At 39.9% G+C, this 23,072-nt stretch overlaps 1 protein-coding gene across 8 annotated transcripts; it reads right to left on the minus strand.

The window, feature by feature from the left end:
• Positions 1-1,163: 1,163 nt before the first annotated feature.
• Positions 1,164-23,032, minus strand: pum2 (pumilio RNA-binding family member 2). Of its 8 annotated transcripts, none has more exons than XM_055016036.1 (23): positions 22,894-23,032; positions 20,539-20,902; positions 18,956-19,024; positions 17,685-17,790; positions 16,598-16,689; positions 16,316-16,488; positions 15,748-16,042; positions 15,569-15,662; positions 15,333-15,440; positions 15,032-15,177; positions 14,403-14,523; positions 14,027-14,167; positions 13,104-13,409; positions 12,104-12,331; positions 11,059-11,326; positions 10,795-10,924; positions 10,563-10,697; positions 10,287-10,424; positions 9,042-9,167; positions 8,686-8,757; positions 7,644-7,765; positions 5,781-5,973; positions 1,164-3,744 (listed from the first exon to the last, which is right to left on the minus strand). In XM_055016036.1, coding segments are annotated over exons 1-23 (3,561 nt in total). In that variant the 5' UTR covers positions 22,896-23,032; the 3' UTR covers positions 1,164-3,612. The 8 variants fall into 8 exon arrangements, with proteins under 8 accessions (XP_054872011.1, XP_054872005.1, XP_054872006.1 ...); XM_055016030.1 differs by having other exon boundaries at positions 13,104-13,406; positions 16,598-16,785; XM_055016031.1 differs by having other exon boundaries at positions 10,569-10,697; positions 16,598-16,785.
• Between the last annotated feature and the right edge of the window lie 40 nt (positions 23,033-23,072).

Consider the following 23,072-nt stretch of genomic DNA (forward strand, 5'->3'; position numbering starts at 1 on the left):
CTACGCTCTCGACCGTCCTGCAATTAGACTACATTACCCATCATGCCATATTTGTACATATGAAAGGCACAGATAATCTTTATTATGTCTTTATTTTAACTTCTGTGTTTGCATTAATTCGTCCTGTGCTCAAAACATAGGGATTTCCTCAGTGAGGAGTCAATGAAGTTTAACTTATCTGTGAAAAACCTACAGTATCACCACTTTCGACCTTTTAAAAATTGTCTGACAGTAAAATCTGTCATTGGCCACAAATAGTTTTTTTTTTTTTTTTAAGTGCTGACGACAATCAAGGTTGAGAATCACTTCTCAAAAAACAAACCACAATGTACCCAGAGTACAAGTTCGACACTCCAGATCTTACAAGTGTTAAAAGAGCTATCTAGGGGCAGTGTATATTACTGCATCACATTTAAAAAAAGGTATATTATGGGTTTGGGTGTTAAATCAAAATCTGAAAAACAAAATACAGTTTTAAAAATAAAAGCTCATTTAAAATTCTCCTAATTTCCGTCTGAGGTGTAGTGCAATTTAAACATAAAGTAACATTTGAAAATATTTAAGGCACCTCGACAGTGCAGGAACTGCATGTACCTTGTTTTCTGATGGTATGTATTAACTTGCAATTTTAGCAGGCAGAGAAGCAAATTCCAGCTTTTAAAAACTTTTCATTAATCTGATCTTTGTCATTGCATTATATTTAAGGTACTTTTTGTTTAGGGCGTAGAATCAAAAACTAAAAAACAACTGTACTGGGTTGCACCATTTTCTTTAAATTGTTGTAAAACAGGCATTAAAGAGGCTTATAGCACTTAAAAAAAAATGTTAAACCCGTTTACACCAATTGTCCACCAGAAGTGCAGTTATTTATCATACACCACATGCTACATGAATATTTGTCCTCATGAATTAAAAAAAAAAAACATTAAAAGGTTTAAAAATGTAATACTGTGTGCAACTGTGTAAAATTTAACAGTAGTTTTACCATTTCTAGCTGACTTAATTATTTCCTGGGGATAAACAACACCTATTCAAACAAGTAAACAATCTGACTTATTTCTGTCATTTGAGCACAGATTCTAGCATTAGTTTAATTCCAACCTCTGAAAAGGATGTAAAAATGTGAATTATACCAAACATTAGAAAAAACACAAAAATGCAGGTCAAATGTTAGAAGAACAGTTTAATCATACATAGTCACAATTCTGCTTCCAAAAATGAGTTTGTTTTCTTCATCTAACATCTGGAAATGTACATAAGGCCACCTGAAAATGTACATGACTTTGACAGTGTGACAAAACTCATATGTTCATATTTATATAATTGACAATATTTTACATTGCTTTTGCTTACAAGGTAGCTGTTCCAAAATACAGCACTCTTCTGTACAAAAATAATTCTTGTCATATCCTGTGAAGTTTCCATGGTAGCAGAGAGGACTAAATGCAGCCTCAGTTTTAGTACAGAGTGTTTCTTTTTTCTTTTTAAACTGTCACACATCAGAAAGACTATCAACAGTGGATGTTACAGCTTCAGTACAAATAGAGGCTGGCCTTTCCCATAACAGATTAAAAACAAAAACCATGCCAGATTGTGAAGCCATAAAGTTTTTTTTTTCTTTAAAATAACACTTGCTCAAATAAAACTGTATACATTATATTCAAGGGGAAAGGAGTGATGAATATACACACATCTAAATGCACATTTTTGCCTTTTTCTCCCCAAAAAGTGTAAAAGACATCCCATTTACAGCATAAACGTTTACAAATGTACAACTGTACAGACGAAATAAAAGCATCACTACAAATTTAGAGCAAGGCCTGTCAAACACCACGACTAGACATTTTTTTTCAGTTAAACTAATAATCTTACACTTATTAACTGCACATATACTACATGTATTCTACAATTCATATGAAGCAAAGAAGCCATCACTACAAGCATTACAGGTGAATTGTATAGCTTCTGATGGCCCCACCGGCCTCCACCAATGCACTTGCATACCCAATCAAATGGGAAAAAAAAAAGAATTACGGAAATTTAAAAAACAAAAACAGAACCATTAAAAAAAAGAAAAAAAAAGAAAAAAGGTTCTTTCAACATCCCTTTCTTCAACGTATCCTGCTAGCTCCAGTTCAATTCACCTCAGATGTACAAAGCCGGGATAAACTCCACTTCACAACATTTTTTTTTTGGACTGCTCTGACCGTTAGGCGGTGGGGGTCCCATCATTGCTGCAAGCCCCCCTACCCAAAAGCAACAATTTACTCGTACATAAAGATGCTATACATTGCTAAACTACTTCTACACAAGAGATGATTATTTAGTACATAAAGATTCCATTTTCTAGGGCAGTGTTCATCTCAAACTACAAGACAGATAAGATGTTACACAAAACATGATAAAGAAAAAAAAAATCATTCCAAGGATTAAAACCTGTCACAGCATGCCAACGCATACCCCGCTCCCTCCCCACTATTATCCCCCACAAAAAGCCCCCTCCCCCCCACTATGGTCATTTCACGTTAAGATTAAACCAGGTTACACGCCCGCTGTACAACCAAACCTCATGCTCTGCTTCTGTAAGTTAACGGTAGCTTGTTTTTTCTTGCATAAACCCCTCCCTTCCCCGAGTGATCACCTGGATGAGGGAAAGGAACGACGGCTCAAATGGGGCTCAGCGGATGCAGCGGCTCGGGTCTGCCGGACTGTAATAGTTAGTACCGAAAGGTCAGGCAGACGACAAGCTGCTGGGAGTAAACACACCAAGTCAGCAGAAGGAGGCAAGAAAAAGCCACCACTGGAAAACACTACCCAAGATTAAAGCACCAATCCCCCCACAGCCAAGCTAGCAATCTGGTCTCAAAGACCTCTGGGTGGCACGTGACACATAGTACTCGCTGTGGACGGAGAGGTTTGTATCCATCCATACTATGCAGTGCTATTTGAAAACTAATCCATCAGTTGCTTTGGCATGGGAAAACACTTCTACTGTGCGTGGGAGAATATACAAATATAATATTCAATTGCCTAGACTTCATTAGAACAGCTGACATAATAAGTCTGATTACAAAAACAAGTGGAATTGTCTTTTAAAAGGATCACTCAGTTTAGCCATATAAAGTCACTTGCTGGTGTTAATTGTAAGAATTGTAAATTTCAGCAAATGTGTAATAAGTTTTTTTTCTACAGAGAATTTACAAGGTAAAAAACTAAATGTACAAGATAATATGAAAACCAGTCAAATACATCAATTACATCATTAACAACGGGCTTGTGCTTTACCCAGGAGAAAAAAAAAAAAAGAGAAAGGAATCAAAACAAAAAAACAGCCTGCTGACTGTGCGTCCCCTGGGGGCCACGCTGGGGACCTGCACCAGGGGTGGCAGAGTGGCAGGGGTCAGTTGTCACAGCGTTCTTAGGTGAAGTTGACTTGTCTTTTTTTGTTTTTGGTAATTTCCCCCCCCTTCCAAAAAAAAAAAAAAAAAATTGGATGACAGAGTGTGTCAAAAGGCTAACCCCTAAGGCTAAGGAGCATCTCTCACAGAACAGGGGGGTTTGGGGCTCCTACTCCTCCTCATCTTCTTCAGGGGACCCAGGACGTCTACGTGACTACATGAGGCCATTCGTGGGACCACCGATGGGACCCAGTTCTGATCCACTCTTCATGTAGTACTTTTCTAGCTTGGCCAGAATGTGCTTCCCGTAGGTGTATTTGCGCAAAGTGGCAATGTGAGGCCGGATCTAAGAAAGAAGAGAAGACAAAGGTCAGCAGGGCCAAAAATCACTCCTATTTAATGTTTCAGGTATTAAAACGACAACAAAAATGACATGTCTGTGCTCAAAATAATGCCTATGTTGGCAAAAAAGTAACAAGAGAATATAAAAGATCATTTCTTCAATCAGGTAATTGAATAAAGTCTAGTTTGACCATGTTGTGATGTCCAAATAACAAAAACAATAGCTAAATCAAAAGTTGCATTCAGACTGACTTCAGCCTTGCATGATTAAAACAAAAATGATTCTAAGATTGGTCTGTGGACCAAGAGTGGATGCTATCGTAGAGAGCTCAAGCTAAAGACTGAAGTTGACCTCCCTAATTCAGCGTTTGCTGCAACACTACATCATCCTGCAGGACACAGTGTTGGCCAATGAAACGCATGCAAGCATTCATTCACAGTAAATTACTTCAGAGTATGTGTACTGTTAAACTTGCAAACTTTGCAATGTAAGAAAACCATTTAGCTACAGATAACGTCCCAGAGCTGTAAGACCATTACTATAATTAACTTATTACTCAAAGATCTTTCTGGATCATTTTTCATATTCATAGGGATAACTGAAGCAACACCTTAAAAAAAAAAAAAAAAGACAAGCACTCAGAGTACACCGCTAAAGCTCTTCTTTCCCCCATATGGCATTGTCAGAGATGCAGCATATTTTTTATCTTTATTATTATTGATGATCAGAATCATGGCAATATAGAATGTGGTCATTTAATATAGATGTACCTACAAACAAACTGACCTTGTGGAGCACAGGCATGTGTTATGCTTGTGTACGTTATGTATGGATACTGAATCTAGCGACCTACAAATGTGTAAATTACTCTTATAAAGGTGTGTTGCTCAGTTCAGCACTTTCTGCAAGCCTTTGTTTTGCTAGTGTTGAAATAACCATCTCCTCCATGCTTTTATTTTGAAGGTGTATTTTCTTACTGTTACGGGCTTTTATTTTTGGCGCTACTCCAGCGGTACAGGAAGTGTTTATCCAAGCAGCAGTTTCTTGACATGAGGAAGACTGCTGAAAAGTCTGAAAATTCATGTAAGGATGGAAGGAAAACGGTGACACTAAGAAACAACCTCACAATCTAATCAATTGTTTCTTGTATTATTTCCGACGGATAAGTCCCGATAAGTCAGTAGTAGGATTGCAACAATGTGGTCATTTGCAACAATGCGAGACAAACGTACGCTAATTGCCGGATAACTCCGCTGCGTTCCTTTACAGACTAAAAAAGAAAACGAAAAGGACATTTTGTGGTCTGAGTGACACTGTCAGTTTTTGCTAAATGCCTTTTATCCCGTCTTTTAAATCCATTTTATTGAGTTTTTAATTCTAATGTTTCGTCTTTCTAATCGTTTTAATGCAACTTTATTTTTCTCTCTACCTGTTCTGTCGTCATCTGTGAAGCACTTTCAACTGCACTAAGCTCTATGAAAACTGCTGTGCAAAGGTTGACTGAATCAAACATTTGATTTGATCACTGCTGGAAAGTCTAATAAAATGAGGAATGTACAATGAAAATAGCTGCCAAGAAGGGAATTAGGACAAAACTTGTTTGTTTTCATGATAGTAATTTAACAAATGGGCTGTGCTCAGTTTCCATGTACACTAGTAGTAAACCCTCAGATGGTAATTTGGCTGATTGGACCTGCTTTAGGAATTTGTGGGCATCTAGAGACTATTTCGACAGACACATCAACGTAAGCTTTGTTGCACGTGCTACTGTGGAACAAAGTACACCTTTTGCCATTCTTATTAGCATATGGAGTGAATTTTACTCAAATTTAAACATAGCACCAGCTCCGCCCAACTCTAGAAAGAGGTTGTTCAGTCACAAAACAGACACCTGAGTGAGGTGACCAGAGCCTTTAACAGTCTTCTCAGACAGAATTCTCATCTAATCCAAAAAACATGAGTTCAGCATGACTGTAAACTGTTTTTAGATGTGTACCCTCTCAGTGCCAAACCACAGTTTACATGTGCAGCCGACTCACCTTGTGCATGATGATTTTACGCTGAGCAGGTTCTGCCATGTCGATCATTCTTTGGACAACGTAGTTGGCGTACTGGTCCTTCATCATGGTGTACAAGGCGCTGTGGGGCCCGTCTTTCTGGCAGCAGACTTCATCTATCAGCAGAGCTCTCTCTGACCGCGAAGAGTGGATCACACACTTCTCCACAACATTACTGAGGACAGGGGAAAAAATAGCAAGCGATTGTTACTCAAAAAAAAAAAACAAAAAAAAAACAAAACACCAGTGAGTTGATAGAGTCAAATGAAATGACCAGTCAGGGATGGTCATTTATCCAGTAGGATTTATGAGATGTGAGCATTGTGTTCTTTTGTTTACTGTGTTACTGTGTGTACTTAATGATGAAGCTAGCCACATTAGACGAAAGCATTTTGCTTGTTTTGTTTAGAGCAAAAAACACATTCAAATACAAACATGAGTCTGCTGCTGACCTAAGAGTTGTGGTTGTCTCATTTTAAAAAAAAAAAGCCTGTTGAGGATTTGTTTATCTCCATTTAGCTGAGCATTTATTGCTGTTCTGTGATTTCTAAATTCCCTAGAAATCCTGTGCTATGTCTGCCCACTGTGCTCTGCACGCCTCAAGAATAATCACTGTGCTACAGCCCAGTCTATAACCAACTGCTACTTCCTTTAAAAAGTCACAGACAGCCTATCAGAAACCCCCATGAAAGCTTCATGTGTTTTGTGTTAACAATCTGAACGGCAATGCAATAGTCTACAATGGTCCCTTGCCATATCACGGTTCACTTTTCGCGGTCTTGCTGTATCGCAGATTTTTAAATTGCATTTGGTATCGTAGATTTTTCGCTATATCGCAGGATTTTGCAGTATATACGTATTTTTATATACTTATTATTGTGGCAAACTGTGATCAAGAATGATGCTAGAGAAAGAATATCTGCCTTTTATGCACTCTGCAACTGGCAGATGCTTTTTTTTTTTTTTTTTTTTAACATGAACAGAATAGCACTATAGAAAATGTGGCAGTAAGTCATCAAACACACTACACTTCACACTCACGGTCCTGACAACATAACACTTAACCAAACTAACCAGGCTGACTAAACCACAAAAACACAAACACTAATAACACTGTAACGCTAACATGAACAACAATAATGACATTTAAACCCCGCAACACCCCAAATGTCCAAGGTGCATTGCAGCACGACAGTTCAGTCATAGCTACAGGCGCTACATTATTTTAATTAAAGTAAAATAAGCGTTTTCTAGCTGAAAAAAATATAAAAAATAATCATTAAAACAAAAGAGTATTTAATAATAAAATAAAATGTGTAGCGTACAGCGCTGATTGGCTCAGTGACCGTAGCATCAGTCTCCTCTGTCTCCTGTGTGCAGCAGCATTCAGCATCTCATCTTGTCCATTTCACATAGACGTTTGATCGCTACGCTCTGCAATGTGTGGGGACGGTTTATAAAGCCATAAAATACATATAAATAATAAAATAAATATGGTTGCTACTTTGCGGATTTTCATCTATCGCGAGGGGGTCTGGAACGTAGCCCCCACGATAGACGAGGCATCACTGTACTTCCAGTAATGCGATACTAAATTAACTGTGTACTCAACCTGTGAAGGTTCATCATTTACATGGATGTAGAAACCATACCTCACGGACAGTACCTACATTTTCAACAACATTCAAACTGAATTTGTCATCTATATTATTCTTGGGGAAAATTCATTCCATACAAAAGGTGCACACAATAATGAAACACTTATTAAGGTCATACAGTATAAAGGTTGCCCACAGGAGCTCAATATAATCTCCTTTGTTTCCAGTACACAAAAACACATCTCACCTTGCAAATTTATGTTGGCTCAGGACAAGAACCTTTCCGCGAACCTCTGCCACTATCTTGCTCTTATCTTCTGGTCTGCCATGCTCCAAAACATGCTGTATGACGTAGTTACCATACTGATCCTGCAGGAGGCAGCGGAGGTGTAAGTGTAAGGTAAAGCCATTTCCACAGTCACAGTATTAATCAAAGAATCAGTGAGACACCCTTCAATCGGTTCGATACACTCATGCACTACTTTTCACCATTGGTCTTAACTGGTGTAAGATAATCATGCATCTCTACAATGATAAGCTGATGAATGAGTGACACCCCCATTTGTAGCATTGCAAATACCCTCACGTCATCACTGCAGAAGGTCAGACAAAACAGATGCTGCTGGTTTGGAGTGTTGTTGACCAGACAACACGACCAATAGCATCTTTGCCCCTTCAGAAATGGGTGATAGACAGTTATGGGTGTAATTTTAGTGTGACCAGATGGAGACAGGAACTCACATGACCAAGCAACAAATAAAACCACTCTCATTCTTGTTAAAAGTAGTTATTTGTTGGGTAGGTAATGGAATCTCCACTTCTCATTTTGAAATATTTGCCTTCAAATCCATTTTCTGTCAATCTGTTTTAACAAGAACTTGCAAAATGCTGATTTTATAGTTTAGATTTAGTGATCTAAGCAATATTTATGAACATTGTTTGTGCACAGAGCTTCAAAAGCTCAAATCTTTGATCATACAATATCATAATTTCAGTACAATAAAGATGGAAAGTGAAAAACTGATTGATCAGAAAACGTTGTCGGCAAAAGAGGGATCATCAGACAGCAGATAAGCCTGTGCCTTGTGAATCCTCTGTGGCATAAAGCAAGAGAAGGAGAAAGGCAAGAAAAGGCAGTTCAGTGGGTTAGGAAAGACCTGTAAAAGTTGGGAGTTTGATAACTAAATGTTAAATTAGATTCTTTAAAGAAAAAAAGATTTAAAAACAGGGTGGGGAAAGTAGGAAGGGAGAACAGGGACATCCGCGAGAGAGAGGCAAATTGCTCTGACCTTGAACAGTGCATCACGGGACACTGTATAATATGTTTTGGGTGTCATCTCCAATGATACGCCTTGATATTTCTAGATGGAATAAGTGAGGGGGGCAGGGTGGATGTTTAAATAATCACATATGTCAGATGTAATGACAGCTAACAATACATTCACATTCATCCTTGCAACTTTACACTTAGCAGACCACAACTACACAGGAACAATGACAGGCTAAAAATATGAAATGTCCAAACATGAAATAGACATGCAAATACACAAGACACATCTCAACAATGATCAGTCACATCAGCAAACATCTGCAATCAGTGTGGGTTTTTAAAAAATCGGCACAGATTGGAGACAGATGTGCTCACCTGACCCAGCTGTTCAGAGTGCTGATGCAGCTCTTCCAGGATGGGCAGAGTTTGCTCCTGGGTGCAGTGCTCCAAAATCCTTTGGATAACTCTGCAGCCGTACGGGTGTGTGGAAAGCACAAACACCTGCAAAATGAAGCCGAAATAGGAACTGATCAATACAAAGACAGCTTCACAGATACTACATCATAATGGTGACTGGATGAAAATGGAAGTCGATCATAGACTTTAACATTTTTATCCTTAATCTGATTCTTTTTTTAGAAACATCTTTATGTCAATATTAAAGAACTAGAAAACAAGCCGTGTAAAATATGCAAAATTTTATGCAGCTCCTCTTAATTTACACCAAAATGTTAGTCACTAATCATTACTAAGCATTTAGCAAAAATGTAGATGGCATTGAGATATACAAATAATGTACGGAGAAACCAACTAACTTCTGTGTTAATTAATCCAACAAGTTCATCTTGCTAGGTTTAAACAGTTTTTCATCATAAGTAGCAAGAGAGAAATTGCTTAATTCAAGCTAATTTTAAAATTCAATTATTTGTCTAGCAGAACATTTCAGGTTTCATGTTTTCCTAGTACAGGAGGTCCTCGACTTATGTTGTTTCGCCGGAACTGCTTCAGTGGAACTAGTTAGCGAGTGGAGTGGATGAATACTGTATGTACAGTAGTCACACGGCTTTTACATTTGCCGCCACATTGGATTATGCTACATTCTCTAACGTCCTTATGCCTCCCAAGCGCAAGTCAGACTCTTCTTGTGTTTCAGTGTGAGCTAATGACTGTCGTTACTGTCATTGTACAAGTAAACTGATTGATATGGTGATGTACATACGGGCTTTGTTTACATTTTTGCTGGTATTTTCCTACCAAGTTGTGTTTCAGTCTGAGCTAACGACTGTTTTCGTTACTGTAGTTGTACAAATATGTAAACTGATCGATATCGTGATGCATGTAACAGTTTTGTTTACATTTTCACCGTAGTTCTGACTTGTGGCGAAAATCGAATTACTTCACATCGTAGGAAGGGCACTCTGAGGTAAGTTGAGGACCCCTGTATTTCTTTGTAACCTTGTTCCATTTATATACAAAGACACTGGTCAAAGCACAGAGGGGGCATTCTGATTTATGTTAAATCAGAACTTTGGGAAATAAACTATGACGGAATTCAATAAAATGAATTGTGGACACCTAAATAAGATGCACCTCTAAAAGCAAACTGACGTGTAAACTCACCTGTCCCTGGAAGGCATCAATAATGAACTGGAGGGCCTGAGGCTGGACACATTCAATGCACTTCTGCACCACATGGTTTCCGTTCTGGTCCTTGACACACTTCAACACATGGCCATCCAGCTCGCGGACAATGTCGCTCTAAAACAAAGATTATGGAAGGGAAGAACATATCACTGTTTCAATTCATGTTTCTCAAAATATAGAATTAACAAAACGCAAAAAGAAAAAAAAAAGAAGACAAGCAACAACTGTAAAGAGAAGTGAAATCTCACTTACAATTACCTGCTGGTCTGAGGAAATGGACTCCAAGGCTTTTTGAATGACCCTGCAACCATACATCTGTAAAGCCAGGGGGAGGACATGCCCACGAATACGTGTTGCCAAAGCCAGCTTCTGGTCTGCACTTCCAAACTGCAAATATGAAACACAAATTACATCGCATACATATCACAGAAAACAGAGGAAATATTGTGCAAAAGACACGAGGATAAATGTTAACAGTCCAAACCTCAAAGAACTTTTGGATGACATAGTTCCCAAATACATCTGTCATCAGTTGGTATGCTGCTTGCAGAATCTCTCCAAACACCATCTGCCTCTCAGCAGGAGTGGCCCTCTCTAGCTTCTGTTGGATAAATCTAAGAGTTGAGAGAGAGAGAGCGAGAATAAAGATACATTCTACTCTTTTGGTAAAGCTGACATTTCACAAGGTTTAAACCTTCAGAAATTCAATGTGAAAGTTGCAATTCAAGCCAGAAAGCAGATGCGTCACCTGGATCCATGCTGGTCTTGAGAGAACTCCACCATGTGTCCTGGTAAGTCACGGAGTTGGAGGTTTGGGAAACGGTTGTTCCTAAAGTCTTCCAGCAGGCGGCTGCGACCGGATGGCATAACATCAGAGCGACTGTAGCGGGGCCGAGAGGGAGGGAACAGCTGACTGCTGGAGTTGAACAGACTGGACGTTCCACCGGTGCTCCTGTATTTGGCTTCAGCTCCAGGAGCTGCAGAAATGTACCGCCCGCTACCATTTGTCAGGCCACCTAGGATTACGCAACGATAAAAAATTATGACAGAACATTGTTGTGGGTTTGCAGCATAACAGCAAGTATCACTGGAAAACATGTTTGCTTCTGGGAGTGCATAGTGAGTGACCCCAAAAGAAATTTAATTCTTACACTGACATTATGTTAGCCTGTAAAGTACATTACAATTTTAACTGCACCCCACAAACAGCCTAACAATTTAGATGTAAATGTCTCATTTCATTTTAAGACAAATCATTCACTAGTTTCACTAAAAGTTCATACCTTTTCTGTCTGAAAAGTGCATCTATGAACAGATTGTGCTTTCTATAATCTTTCCTCCTTTTCACACTGACCATTAAAAGATTTGTTCAAAAAAAAATTTCAAAATTTAAGTGACGGTAAATAAAATCCTCCGTCCTCATTCTGAGCAAATATAAATTTCCTCCCATGTGATGAACAAATGTATGTATAAGTTTGAGACTAGAAGCCCGTTTCCACAATCATCTAATAAAGAAAAGTTCTGACTTGTAAACGAGTACAAGCATGACTGTGACACCACAACATGAGCAAGCCTAAATGTGGCCCACAATGCTACTTACATAAGAGTGACATGGAAACCTAAAACCCCCAGCAAACATACACCTTTATCCTCTGCTACATATTCACACATTTTTACACGAGAGAGAAGGAATATATGTTGCTTTACAAATTCAGAACTAGGTAATGCATCGTTGCTGGTGAAAAGCCACAATAATCTATAAAAACTAGATCTGTTGGGATTCTTAAGCATACCTAGGTGAAGGCTGGAGGAGGATCCATGAGAGGAGGGCAGAGAAGGTGGGGGAGTGAGTGGGGAGTGACCCGGTGTCAGGCCAATGGGGCTCGGTGAAGAAGAGTAACCCAGGCTGTTGTAAAACGGCTGACCAATGGGAGTTAGACTGCTGCCACCGCGCTTGTATAGGTCAGAACTTGCCAGCAGGGAGTCCCTGCGAGATACACTGCTACTGGTGGAGCTGGAAACTGTAAGCAAGGCAAACAAGAAACATTTAAGAAAACGAGGATAAACACAATATGCTAAACAAAAGAAAAAAAACACAAAAGCTAGTACCAAGCAATTGCTATGTTAATGGCAACTTGTCTTAAAACATTAAGATGATCACTAACGGAAACTAAAAACGGTTTACCTCTTAACTCCCTGAACCTCAAAACTTGCCGGTGGGTGCGATTTTAAATAAAACCTCCAAGAGAATCATCTGATTTTCAACTTTCCAGGAGTCCTTAAACTCATGTGATTTGCCATTTCTGCTGAAAACTTAAGCAAATTTTAACTTCAAATTGTGACATTTCATCAAAATTACTTTTTAGGTTTCTCATTCACATCCAGATGTGAAAAACACAAAACATTCTGCCCTCGTCAATGCAACCAAGAGGTCATGACTGATCAGCAGCAACCATGTGGCAAAACTCAGGGAACTTTGACTGAATGCAGGCTTTGTTGATACAAAGCAGAGAGAAACAAGTATGGAAACATTTAAAGATTTAATTAGTAAAATGTCTACAGCACTGAGAGCTGTTTTATTTATGGAATTATAACTGCATCATACTGCACAAAAGACATTTAGGAATTCTGTTTACTTCCACACATGATCGTGCCATTTTCAAAGGAGCAGAACTTGTAAAAATGAGACCACAGTGAATGAAAATGTGACAGAAGTTTAAAAAAAAAAAAAAACACCTAGAAACTGCTCAGGGGTTCAGAGGATTAAAAAAAGCTTGGACTTTGAACACTGACCAGAAGAGCCGAAGCCTCCAAGGGCAGAGCCCAGGCCCACGCCAAGAGAGCCACCGGTGCTGCTGAAGCCCAGGGAGGAGCTTGGAGGTGGTGGGGCAGCGGAGGTGTGTGAGAAAAGGGAGCTGCTCTGAGAGGTGTTAGGTACTGATCCAGAACCGTAGAAGGAGCTGGAGGGCAGACCGCTGCTGGGTGGAGGGGCCTGCTGCTGCTGAGGCTGCGGTTGAGGTTGAGGCATGGAGCGGTACAGTCCGTTGGCTGGAGGACCAGACATGTTGTTACCAGAGCCAGACGCAGATACTGCAGCTGCTGATGGAGAGAGAAAACGGAGTGCGAGGGGTCAGAGGTGAGGTAAGGTCAATTGGACTTGAGTGGTACTAACTAAATAACAAGACTGAGGAGAAGATGTGTGGCATTTACGCAAGTTTTAGTACGTGGAATCTGAATTCCGTTAAATACTGACATCCCATTATTGACTTTTCAAGGACTAGTCAGCTGGAAATTTTAAAAAACAAACACATTTCCAGTATGAGCACATGTGCAATTTTAAGATGTGTGTCTTATTGGCTACATTATTTTCCAATGAGTAATGCTAATACTAGAAATTAATGTGAGCCAAAAGTGACATGGTTCTCAAGCCAAAAAACGAGGTAAAAATGACGGCGCTTAAATTTAATCTCAATACTTCTCAGCTGTTATTGAAGAAGCTACTTAGCAAGAACATTTGAGTAATTAGGTTTGTTACTGCTGAGACATGACCCTTCAGTGTTTGAGCTGGCAGAATGTCATTAGACAAAATTTTTAAAATAGCCATTTAATTTGAGCAAATGGCTACAGATGGGTTTCGACTATCAGTGATTTCCAACGTATTCATTCATTCCCAGCATCTGCAAATTAATCTATTAAGCAAATGGATGAGTTCTTACCAGCCTGTGCTGCTGCAGGGTTGATGAGGAGAGGAGTCTGGACTAGACGAACAGGCCCACCAAGACCAGTTCGGGCACCAGGGCCCATCACCAGGGCCCCAGTCTGGTCATAATAGGCCGCAGGGGCCAACACCTGATAACCTGAGGAGAACAGGAACACAAAAAGGAGTCAGCACTGACAAAAGACCACAGTGCTATGATACTAATGTTACAAGAAGTCCATGTTAAATGTAGGCTGACTGTTTACACTGTGATGATAACCCCCAACCCTCAAAACCCTTCCCACTCAACATCCAACAGTGAAGACAAATGCATTTAGCTGTTAATGCCTTTGGCTAAACTATGGTATGGTGGATATATGCAGTCATCTACCAACCAGGCATTCCTGCGTAAGCCAATGCCGGGTTTGCAGCAGCTGCAGCAGCTAAAGATTCCTGCTGACTCTGTTGGCCTTGCCCAGGGGTAAGAGGTCGCTGGTTGGTTCCTGTGCGCATCACCTGGAGAAAGAGTTAAAAATGACATCACACTGACGCTGTAATGTACTGCAATGAAAGCCATCAAGCCTAATCTGCAAATAACGGCCCTTTGACCTTGATTTCAAAACTTGTTTCTAAATGAGAAACAACTACAGTTCAGCTTAAGCGCTTCACCAGGGTCATGTGAGTTTAGTTTGACCAGTTGCCTGGCAACATAAACAAGAAACCTCACCTCCTTTTCCATGGTTTTAATAAAATGTTGCTGAACTGTATTGAGTACAGTGAAGCATGGGAAATGATCTTTTGTCAAATTACGCCAAATGGAAATACAAAACTATTCTGAGCTGAATATAAAACATTCAAAGCCTTTTTGTCAAACTAAATATTTAACATTACAGAAAATTCAATGAAAATGAATCCTTATACATTCTTATATTATCACACAGGGAAAACACCAAATGGCAATATAAATTTCAACAAAACCTGTGAGAAACTGCAAGATAGAATATATACACATATACAGTCCTACCTGTGGTTGGCCTGGTCCTGGTCCCTGATTGGATGCTTGCTGATTAGCTGAGTGATTGGCAGTAGATGCAGCCTGTTGTTGGAAAAGATTGGCCGGGTACACACCCCAAGGAACACCGTAGTATTGTGGTGGAACAACTGTAGGGCCTAAGGAAAAAGTTTTGGACGTTATACACAAATATTAAGCAACAGATGAAGACAGAACTTTTTTTTTTGAGGGACTTGGCACAAGAGCATAGCATATAAAAAAAAAAAACAAAAAAACAATAGAACTCAAAATCAAACATGTGCGGTATGGTCACCTGCAAGCGTGGCTGCTGCTGCAAGCCCAGCAGCAGTGTAGGGATCAGCTCCAGGGGGGGCAGCATTAATGATGTAAGGGTTTGGCACAAATGCAGGTGCAAGGCCAGCTGGGTAACACGAGGAAGAGAAAGGTAATTTGTATTTAAGCATCACATCTCATTCAAACGTATGTCAACTCAAACAGACAGAGACAACTTAAAGCACATAACACACACTGAACAGCAGTTTTTCTTACCGAGATGCTGCTGCTGAGCTGCAGCTAGAGCATATTGTTGTTGCTGAGCTGCAGTGAGCTGTTGAACAGTCAAAGGATTGGATCTCTGGAACAACTGGGAGAAAAAAATAACATGATCAGAACCTCATTAGCAAACTTGTTTAGATTTTTTAATAAGTGTGTTTCATGCTTCAACAGACCTGCTGCTGAGAGTTGTAGTCAAATAATCCTACAGGAGTCCCTGAGGAGTCCACCTGAATCTGGTTCCCAGCATAGTCGAACTGTAAGGACTCCACACCGGCTTGCTGCTCCATACCTCCCATGTTCTGAGCCTCCTGGTTCTGGAAGTCCTCAGTTGGGACCTTGTTTTGGGTGGGGTTCTGTTGTTGGAGGGCATGGGGGTGGTGCTGTCCCATCATCTCCAAACCTGTCTGACTGGGACCCATTCTCTCCACGGCTTCAGTGGGGGAAGCTTGACGGCTTCCGGGGGTTGGACTGTAGAAGCATAGAAGTTGAGCAATAGCACATATACCGTATTTGGCCAAATTTTGCCTCAGTAAGGAAATCTAGAAATGTCAATGTGACTGTAAGCGTACATATTTAGATTCACAAATTCAAACTTTCTTTGCACTCTGAATGGCAGCAGGAAAGGCATTTAAAACTAAACTACAGCTTACAGTGTAACTGAAAACCCTCTTTGTTGTAAAGCTTTAAACAGAGGTTTACAATAGGTTAGTGCAAAAAAAAGAAAGAAAAAAAGAGGCCTACTTGAAGTCTTTGCAGTCTCTGTCCATTCCATTTAGTAGACCTCTTCCGTTGGCTTTAGCAGGATCACTCTCTTCTCCCACCTTCATCTCTGGGCTCTTGTCCTCTTCAAAGGGCGACACCTTCTCTTGTGCATCACTCTTCTCTCTTCCATCTTGGTCAGTATCCCCACCGCCCTGTATTTATAAAAAGATTAGATATCTTTAAAACCTAAAAACAAAGATAGAATGAGTGAGGCCATCCCCACTTTCGGAGTTTAAACTGTGACAGAAAGGGCTGACTTACATAGCCGCCATTCCTGTAGCGACTATCCATCTTGTCACCCGGAGAGGAACTCAGGACGTACTCCACCATGCTCACCCCGAGGCCTCCTCCTTCTGAGCGAGGTGAAAGCACAGAATTGGCATCACCATTCCCATGGAAACCCTGGCCTGGCCGTCGCTGCACCATGATTGGCTGAGACACTGAATGATCTGAATGAAAAGCCGTAATCAAATATAGTGGCAAGAGAAGTGAACCCCGTAGAATTTACTTGGTTTACTGCATTAAATTTGTCATAAAATGTGATTCGATCTTCATGAGTTGAATAAGAACAAACTTGGTGTCTAAGTTATGAACACGCCAACACTTGTAGTCTTTTGTCTCTTTATGGAACACGATTCTGGTGGAAAAAGTAAGTGAACCCTTGGATTTAATAAGTGGTCGACACTCCTGCGGCAGCAATATTCTACAGTGATTTCACTTGCTGTAAAATGTTCTGGAAGAAATAAGAGTTATTCTTCCTTTCAGATCTGCTTCCACTCAGCCATATGTTTAGGATGTCTTGTGTGAATGGCCCTGTAAGTCATTCAACAACATCTCTATTGGATAAGGATTGGCCTCTGACTGTACCACTCCACAAAGCCATTTTTCTTTAAGGTCACTCTAGTAGAATTTCAGTCTATGTGAAAGTTAAAATGATTTATTTAATATGGGCAGGAAAAAAGACACAACAATGATTTGCATCTTATTAGTTTTTAAAAACGTGTTTGTTCATAACTGTAACTCAGATGAAGATCAGAGCACATTTTAAGACAAATGTATACATGAATGTACAAATATATGCAGATAATTTCAAAAGGGTTCACTGACTTTCTTGCCACTGTATCTCAATAGTTCTAATATGTAAAGTTATAATGATGATAATAAATTTCTACAAAGTTGGGTGAAAAACCACATAGATAAGGAAACCCTTTAAGCTTGTTTGTGGAGGTATAAGGCCATTATAAACCATGTAGTTGGAACCGATTTCTTGCAGTCAGGTACAACAAAGTATTCTTCAGAAAACAAAGTATGCACAAATATAATAAATAAAAATATAGGAGCCACTCACGAGATGATCCCCACGCATTGTCCCTCCACTCCTCTCCAAGAAGCATGCCTTTCCTTCCATCCTTGGCCAGCTCATCAGAATCCCAGAGCTTTTTTGCTGGCAAAAGCTGAAAAAAAAAAAAAAAAATACACATACAATTATTTTTGCTATGCATTTCTAACATCACTGCATGACAAAGTGCATTGTACTGTTTGAAATACATTACCGCTTATAAAAAAGGGGTGCAATAGGTGTATTGGTCCTAATCTGGAGTGAGACTTTCTCGATTTGGTATGTCTTGTGATCCCATCAGTTTCGACCATAAGTGTCTTTACGTCCATGTACTGGCATGTTTCAAATGAAAACTCTTGAGATCAAGTTCCACCTGTAACGTTTGGTCAGCGCACAGGTTGTGGCGTGCAAGTACGTTTAGTCTAAGGCTCCTCAGGGATTGCAAATTTGATGAATTTAAAATAATGTGACAAATACATGTTTAAATTGCCATTTCTACATAGCCAGATTTTTTCTAATCCCAGCAAACATAAACATGAAGCTCCTTGTCGAATCTATCCAGTCACATTTCCAGGAAAGTTTACGCAATTAAGATGGCCGTTTTCTCAGTGCTGACAAATATGGAGGCAGAATTACATGCAATTCCAAAGGTAAAAATTGCACTTCTGACTTTGTGGGTTGACTTACATGAATTATGAATATTGCATTTGTGTTCATGGACGTTATTTTATACTTGAGTCTTACAATGCAGAATTACTGGAGTTTCTTGGTGACAATACGGCAAGCATTAAGCATCTCTGAAAAGTACAAGTGCTCAGTTTGCCAGTATTATTGTATTCTGTGACCTGTAGCTACAAGTTTGCATTCAGGTAACAAAAGTGCACAATTTTATTTTGATTTAGTGTCTACCGCTTCTGTAGATGCAACACAACTTCTCAGTGAGGAGCAGAAAAAGGAAAAATTAACAAATGTTTAAAGTTAAGTGTGATAGTTACCACAGGTTGTTACTGTCAGGGTTAGGCTTGTTAGGAAATTGCTCCTTAAATCCCAATTAGAATGACCAAATCTTTGTTCTATTGGTTATATATTATATATGGTTGCCTAGAAGGAGAAAAGGCTGGTATAAAGTCTACATATTGAAACATAAAGTAAGGTTTTCATAAACTAGTTTAGAATAATTTCATGTTTTTAGACTAGAGTTTCTGAAGGCTGTCTTAACATCGGTGTTGTTGCACAAGAGCAGGAAAAAGAACTGATGTTAAAAAAAAAAGAAGCCTTACCTCTCCCATCCCCCTCGACTCCAAAGCAAGTGCCTGAAAGTCATAATTCATTTCATCCACAGCACGGACCTGAGACAAAGAAAATAAAAAGGGTTTTGAGATAGAATTCTATGAATTAGGTTTGGGTGTAACATCATTTAAAAAAATATCATAGACTGTAACTAGACTGCTAAAATGTACTCAATGCAAGGCCACAAGACAGTTCAAATTAATCCATGACTGCAATTAGGAAATCAAACTGAGATAATAACATGCCTAATCAACTGTATACATAGGGGCCTGTTGAACAAAGGTGGCAGACATGAATGAGGACCCAATAAACAAACAGAGGAGAGACCTTTGCATAATGGATCCAAACAAACTGTGTCTAAAAAGACATAGTTCACACAACCCCAAATTAAAATGTGTAAAGAGGAGAAAATACACTTGTTACTCTTATGGTAAATCTCAATTGGTTGTACAAAACTAAATGAATTAGATGCACTCAAAATTCAGTTTAAGGCCTTGTTCTGAGGATTTTACAGGCCTTACAGGTTAGGTGAAGTGGGTTTTTGCTGCATGTATTAGAAAGAAGATCAAATCCAATCCCAGTAGTCCAGCCTGTAAAACAAACTAAATTTGAGGGGTTATCAGATGCCAACACACAGCATAGCAGTTTATAATACTGTCAGACAGGATATTACAACCCTGGTTTAGCTATCATGCTGAGACTCACACCCCTGCTGTGCTAACACAATAGCAGAAGCCCTCATCTCACAGATTTGCCCACTGTGAATGAGAAGATTGCAGTATTTAACTGTGGTATTGCAGTTTAACACACCATGTGACAGACTGGCTATCTGTCGAGTGTGTACTCCACATCTCACTAAGTGGGACCTGGGATAAATGAATGTGGATTGACCCCAAACTTGAGTTTGTCATCATTGGGGACTTTTCAGTTTTGTTTTTGTCAGCTCTGAGAAGTGATGAGGCTTGAGTAAAGAAACAAGAGCTTCCTATGCAGAAAGACAAAGGCACCACCACAGACATACGTTGCTTCCATTCTCTATTTTGTTTCCCAATTTTGTCTAGTGAAACTTGTTGCATTAAATCATCTAAATTGATTAATTTTGACTTTTACTTATTCAAGAGCTAAGGTACTCGGTATTGTTAAAGTACATCCCCCAACAACAGCCATGGACATTTTTATTGTGCCTTCAACTACAAAAAACTGACCTGGTGGAAAAGGTAATTACAGAACAGACAACACCTGTCATTAAGTCAACATAGTCTGAGCATGTGAAATATGTGACTTGGTGTCAGTGGTGAGTAACGGACTCTTACTGTTTGGGTCACACATCACTTTATGTGACCAAATGCAAACGTTTAGAAAACATGGTGTGACAGAGCAGTTAGAAGCCAACAAACTGGCAAGTTATCCAGCTGACATGTTAACATGAGCAAGTTCTTGATTCAAGTTTATTTAGATTTTCTTAACTTTGTTGCTTTCTAGAGTCGCCAACAACTGAAGTAGTGTCAGGCACTATCCTGAATTGGGAAAAGGAAGTGTGTCCTAAAAATGCATATTGTTTTGTTTTCTTTACCTGATCAAGATGATTAGCATCTCCAGTTGGCCAGCGATGCTTGCTGGGTGTGCAACCAACAAGCTGCTCTCCAGGCTGCCTCTGAAAGAAGTACCCAACTGTGGCATCATCCTGAGATCTTCCACTTAATGGAGGCTGCGGGGTACCTGGGGTAGGATTGACACCCCTGTCCATGCCCTGTAAATGTGGTCCTCCGGGAGCTTGTACAGCTCCTCCGACTGCAGATAGGGGTCCTCCGCCATGAACTCGGACACCCCCAGACTCAGGGGCACCATTTGCATGCAGCATCCCACCTCTTGTCTCCTGCCAGGCCACGTCATTCATACCTAGGATGCTGCATGGAACGCTCATTCCACGGGAAAGCCTAAACAAACCATAACATCATGAATCAGTCATGAAATTATACTCTACAGTCCAGTTCACATGCATCAAATTTCAAGACACAAATATACGAGTATGATGTTAACATGAGTACACAAGGTAATTACACAATATAGCCCTTTTGTATTTCTCTGAGTAGGAATATATAACTGACTTGATAGTCTATCACAGCTACTGCACGACAGAAGTGGCGCAAACAGATAATTTAAGTTACTTTTTTATAACCGCCTAAAGTCAATATATTATCTATTACAACGTATCCTGATGGGCTTTCAAGTAATGGAAGCTGAAATCTACAACATGTGACCATCGTCGCCTTAAAACTTCTCTGTGGGCCTTTAGACAAACTAACCTTCAAAGCAGACCCAAGGAACATATTTCACACAAAAGAATACTAAAAAAGCAACAGATTTATAGGTATATACATTTTCTCCTCCGGGACAGGACGAATTCCCGAGCTGCTAACTCCATGCCATGGGTGTTCAAATCTAAGATAAATTTCGTGCTGAACAACGTTACATTTTAAGTGTAATTTAATCGTTTACTGATACACGAAAATTTAGAGGAAGAACAAAACAAGCGAACGATTCGGATGTTGATGGTTTTCAAGACCGACACTGCTAGGTAACGCTGGCGTTAGCCGAAATGCTAGCTGGCAATCAGAAAGCTAACGTTACGCTATTACTAACACCATCTTGCTAATGGCTAAAAAAATATAATGAAACGCAACAAATTTTAGCCACAACGCGAACTTCAGCTGACCGTTAAAATTATGTCACAAATTACAACATTATATCCAACATTACCTGCTGGTCGTTGTAGCAAACCGACGTGCAATCCTTTAGCAAGCTAGCTAGCTAGTTAGCCTGGCTAGCAAGTCCGCTGCTAATAATCAAGCTAACTTAACGGCTTTGACAAGCCATTTATTAATTTTGAAAGCTTAATGACTAGCAGTTCGTAATCGTGCCGGCTATCATTATTTTCCAGTTAATGTATTCATGCTTGTGCAAATCGAACATTTTAACTGACAGCTTAATAATACTACTTCACGAGGGTGAGCATTCGCAACCTTCTTGGCTAATCTGCTAATGCTAACCGCATCGGGCCTGCTGTTTATTATTGGCTGGCTACACTAGACATCAAAGTGAAATTCGTGAGTTCACCATTGTTTTACATCACACTACTGGCCTCCAGCGTTTGAGGGAAATTGGTTGTTCCCTTGCCTCAGTGTACCACATTTGTAGCAACGAGCCAAATAAACCATTACGGGCTAGCGTAAGAGCTAGCACACGCTAATTGCCAAGTCGCTGTTGTGTGAGCTAAAACATCAGCCAAACACTCAGTGGCTAAACAACATGGCCCCCCTTCAAGTTCCAAACAGAGGGGCCTTAACCGCTAAACAATAGGGGAAATACTCACACCACGGCAGCCGCCTTCAAAGCAGTCGCTTTGCGGAGCTTTTACCTTCGTTGCGAGCAGATAAGAGGAGATACTCACGCGTTGTCGTGTCGAGAGAGGGTCTATGCTTGTTGCACGCCGTCAACCCAATTCTATATTGTTTTGTTTCCTTGGAGAGAGCGGTGATTTAGCAAGGCTTGATAGTCAAAGCTAAGAGTTTGCCTACGCTAGTGCCCCCTCCCTGTAAATAGCGTGAACTACGTAGACATGCGTACAACAATGTCAATGTAAATCTGCGATCCCGACGTATCTTTTGTACCACAAACACAAATCTGCCAGCATTTAATATGTTTAACAACCTGCCATCCAATATCTTACTAATTAGCAGAGCATCACGGTGACCGTCCCCCCTAAAGCGCCCTCATAGTGTAGCAGATTAACCAATAAAGTAGTTTGAATGAATTTTTATTAGATAATTCAATTTTATATGAACAAAGCTGAGTTAGTAACAAAAGTAGCAAAGGCTAAAACAATGTTTCCCCGAGGGATATATTTTTGTTAATGACAATAACTCACATAGGAGCTGCTTTAAACAGGAATTACACACAAGCCGTCGCGTAATGCATCATCATGCGGTGAGATTCGGTTGATTTTGGCTGATCCTGGGTCGGGTGGGTCCTCGTGGTCCTTGACCCTCCTCTACATAAGGAAAACCGATGAGATCCAATCACCTCCTCCTCTTCAAACTGTGATCT

The sequence above is a fragment of the Amphiprion ocellaris genome, chromosome 12, assembly GCF_022539595.1.
Source record: "Amphiprion ocellaris isolate individual 3 ecotype Okinawa chromosome 12, ASM2253959v1, whole genome shotgun sequence".
Lineage (NCBI taxonomy): Eukaryota > Metazoa > Chordata > Actinopteri > Pomacentridae > Amphiprion > Amphiprion ocellaris.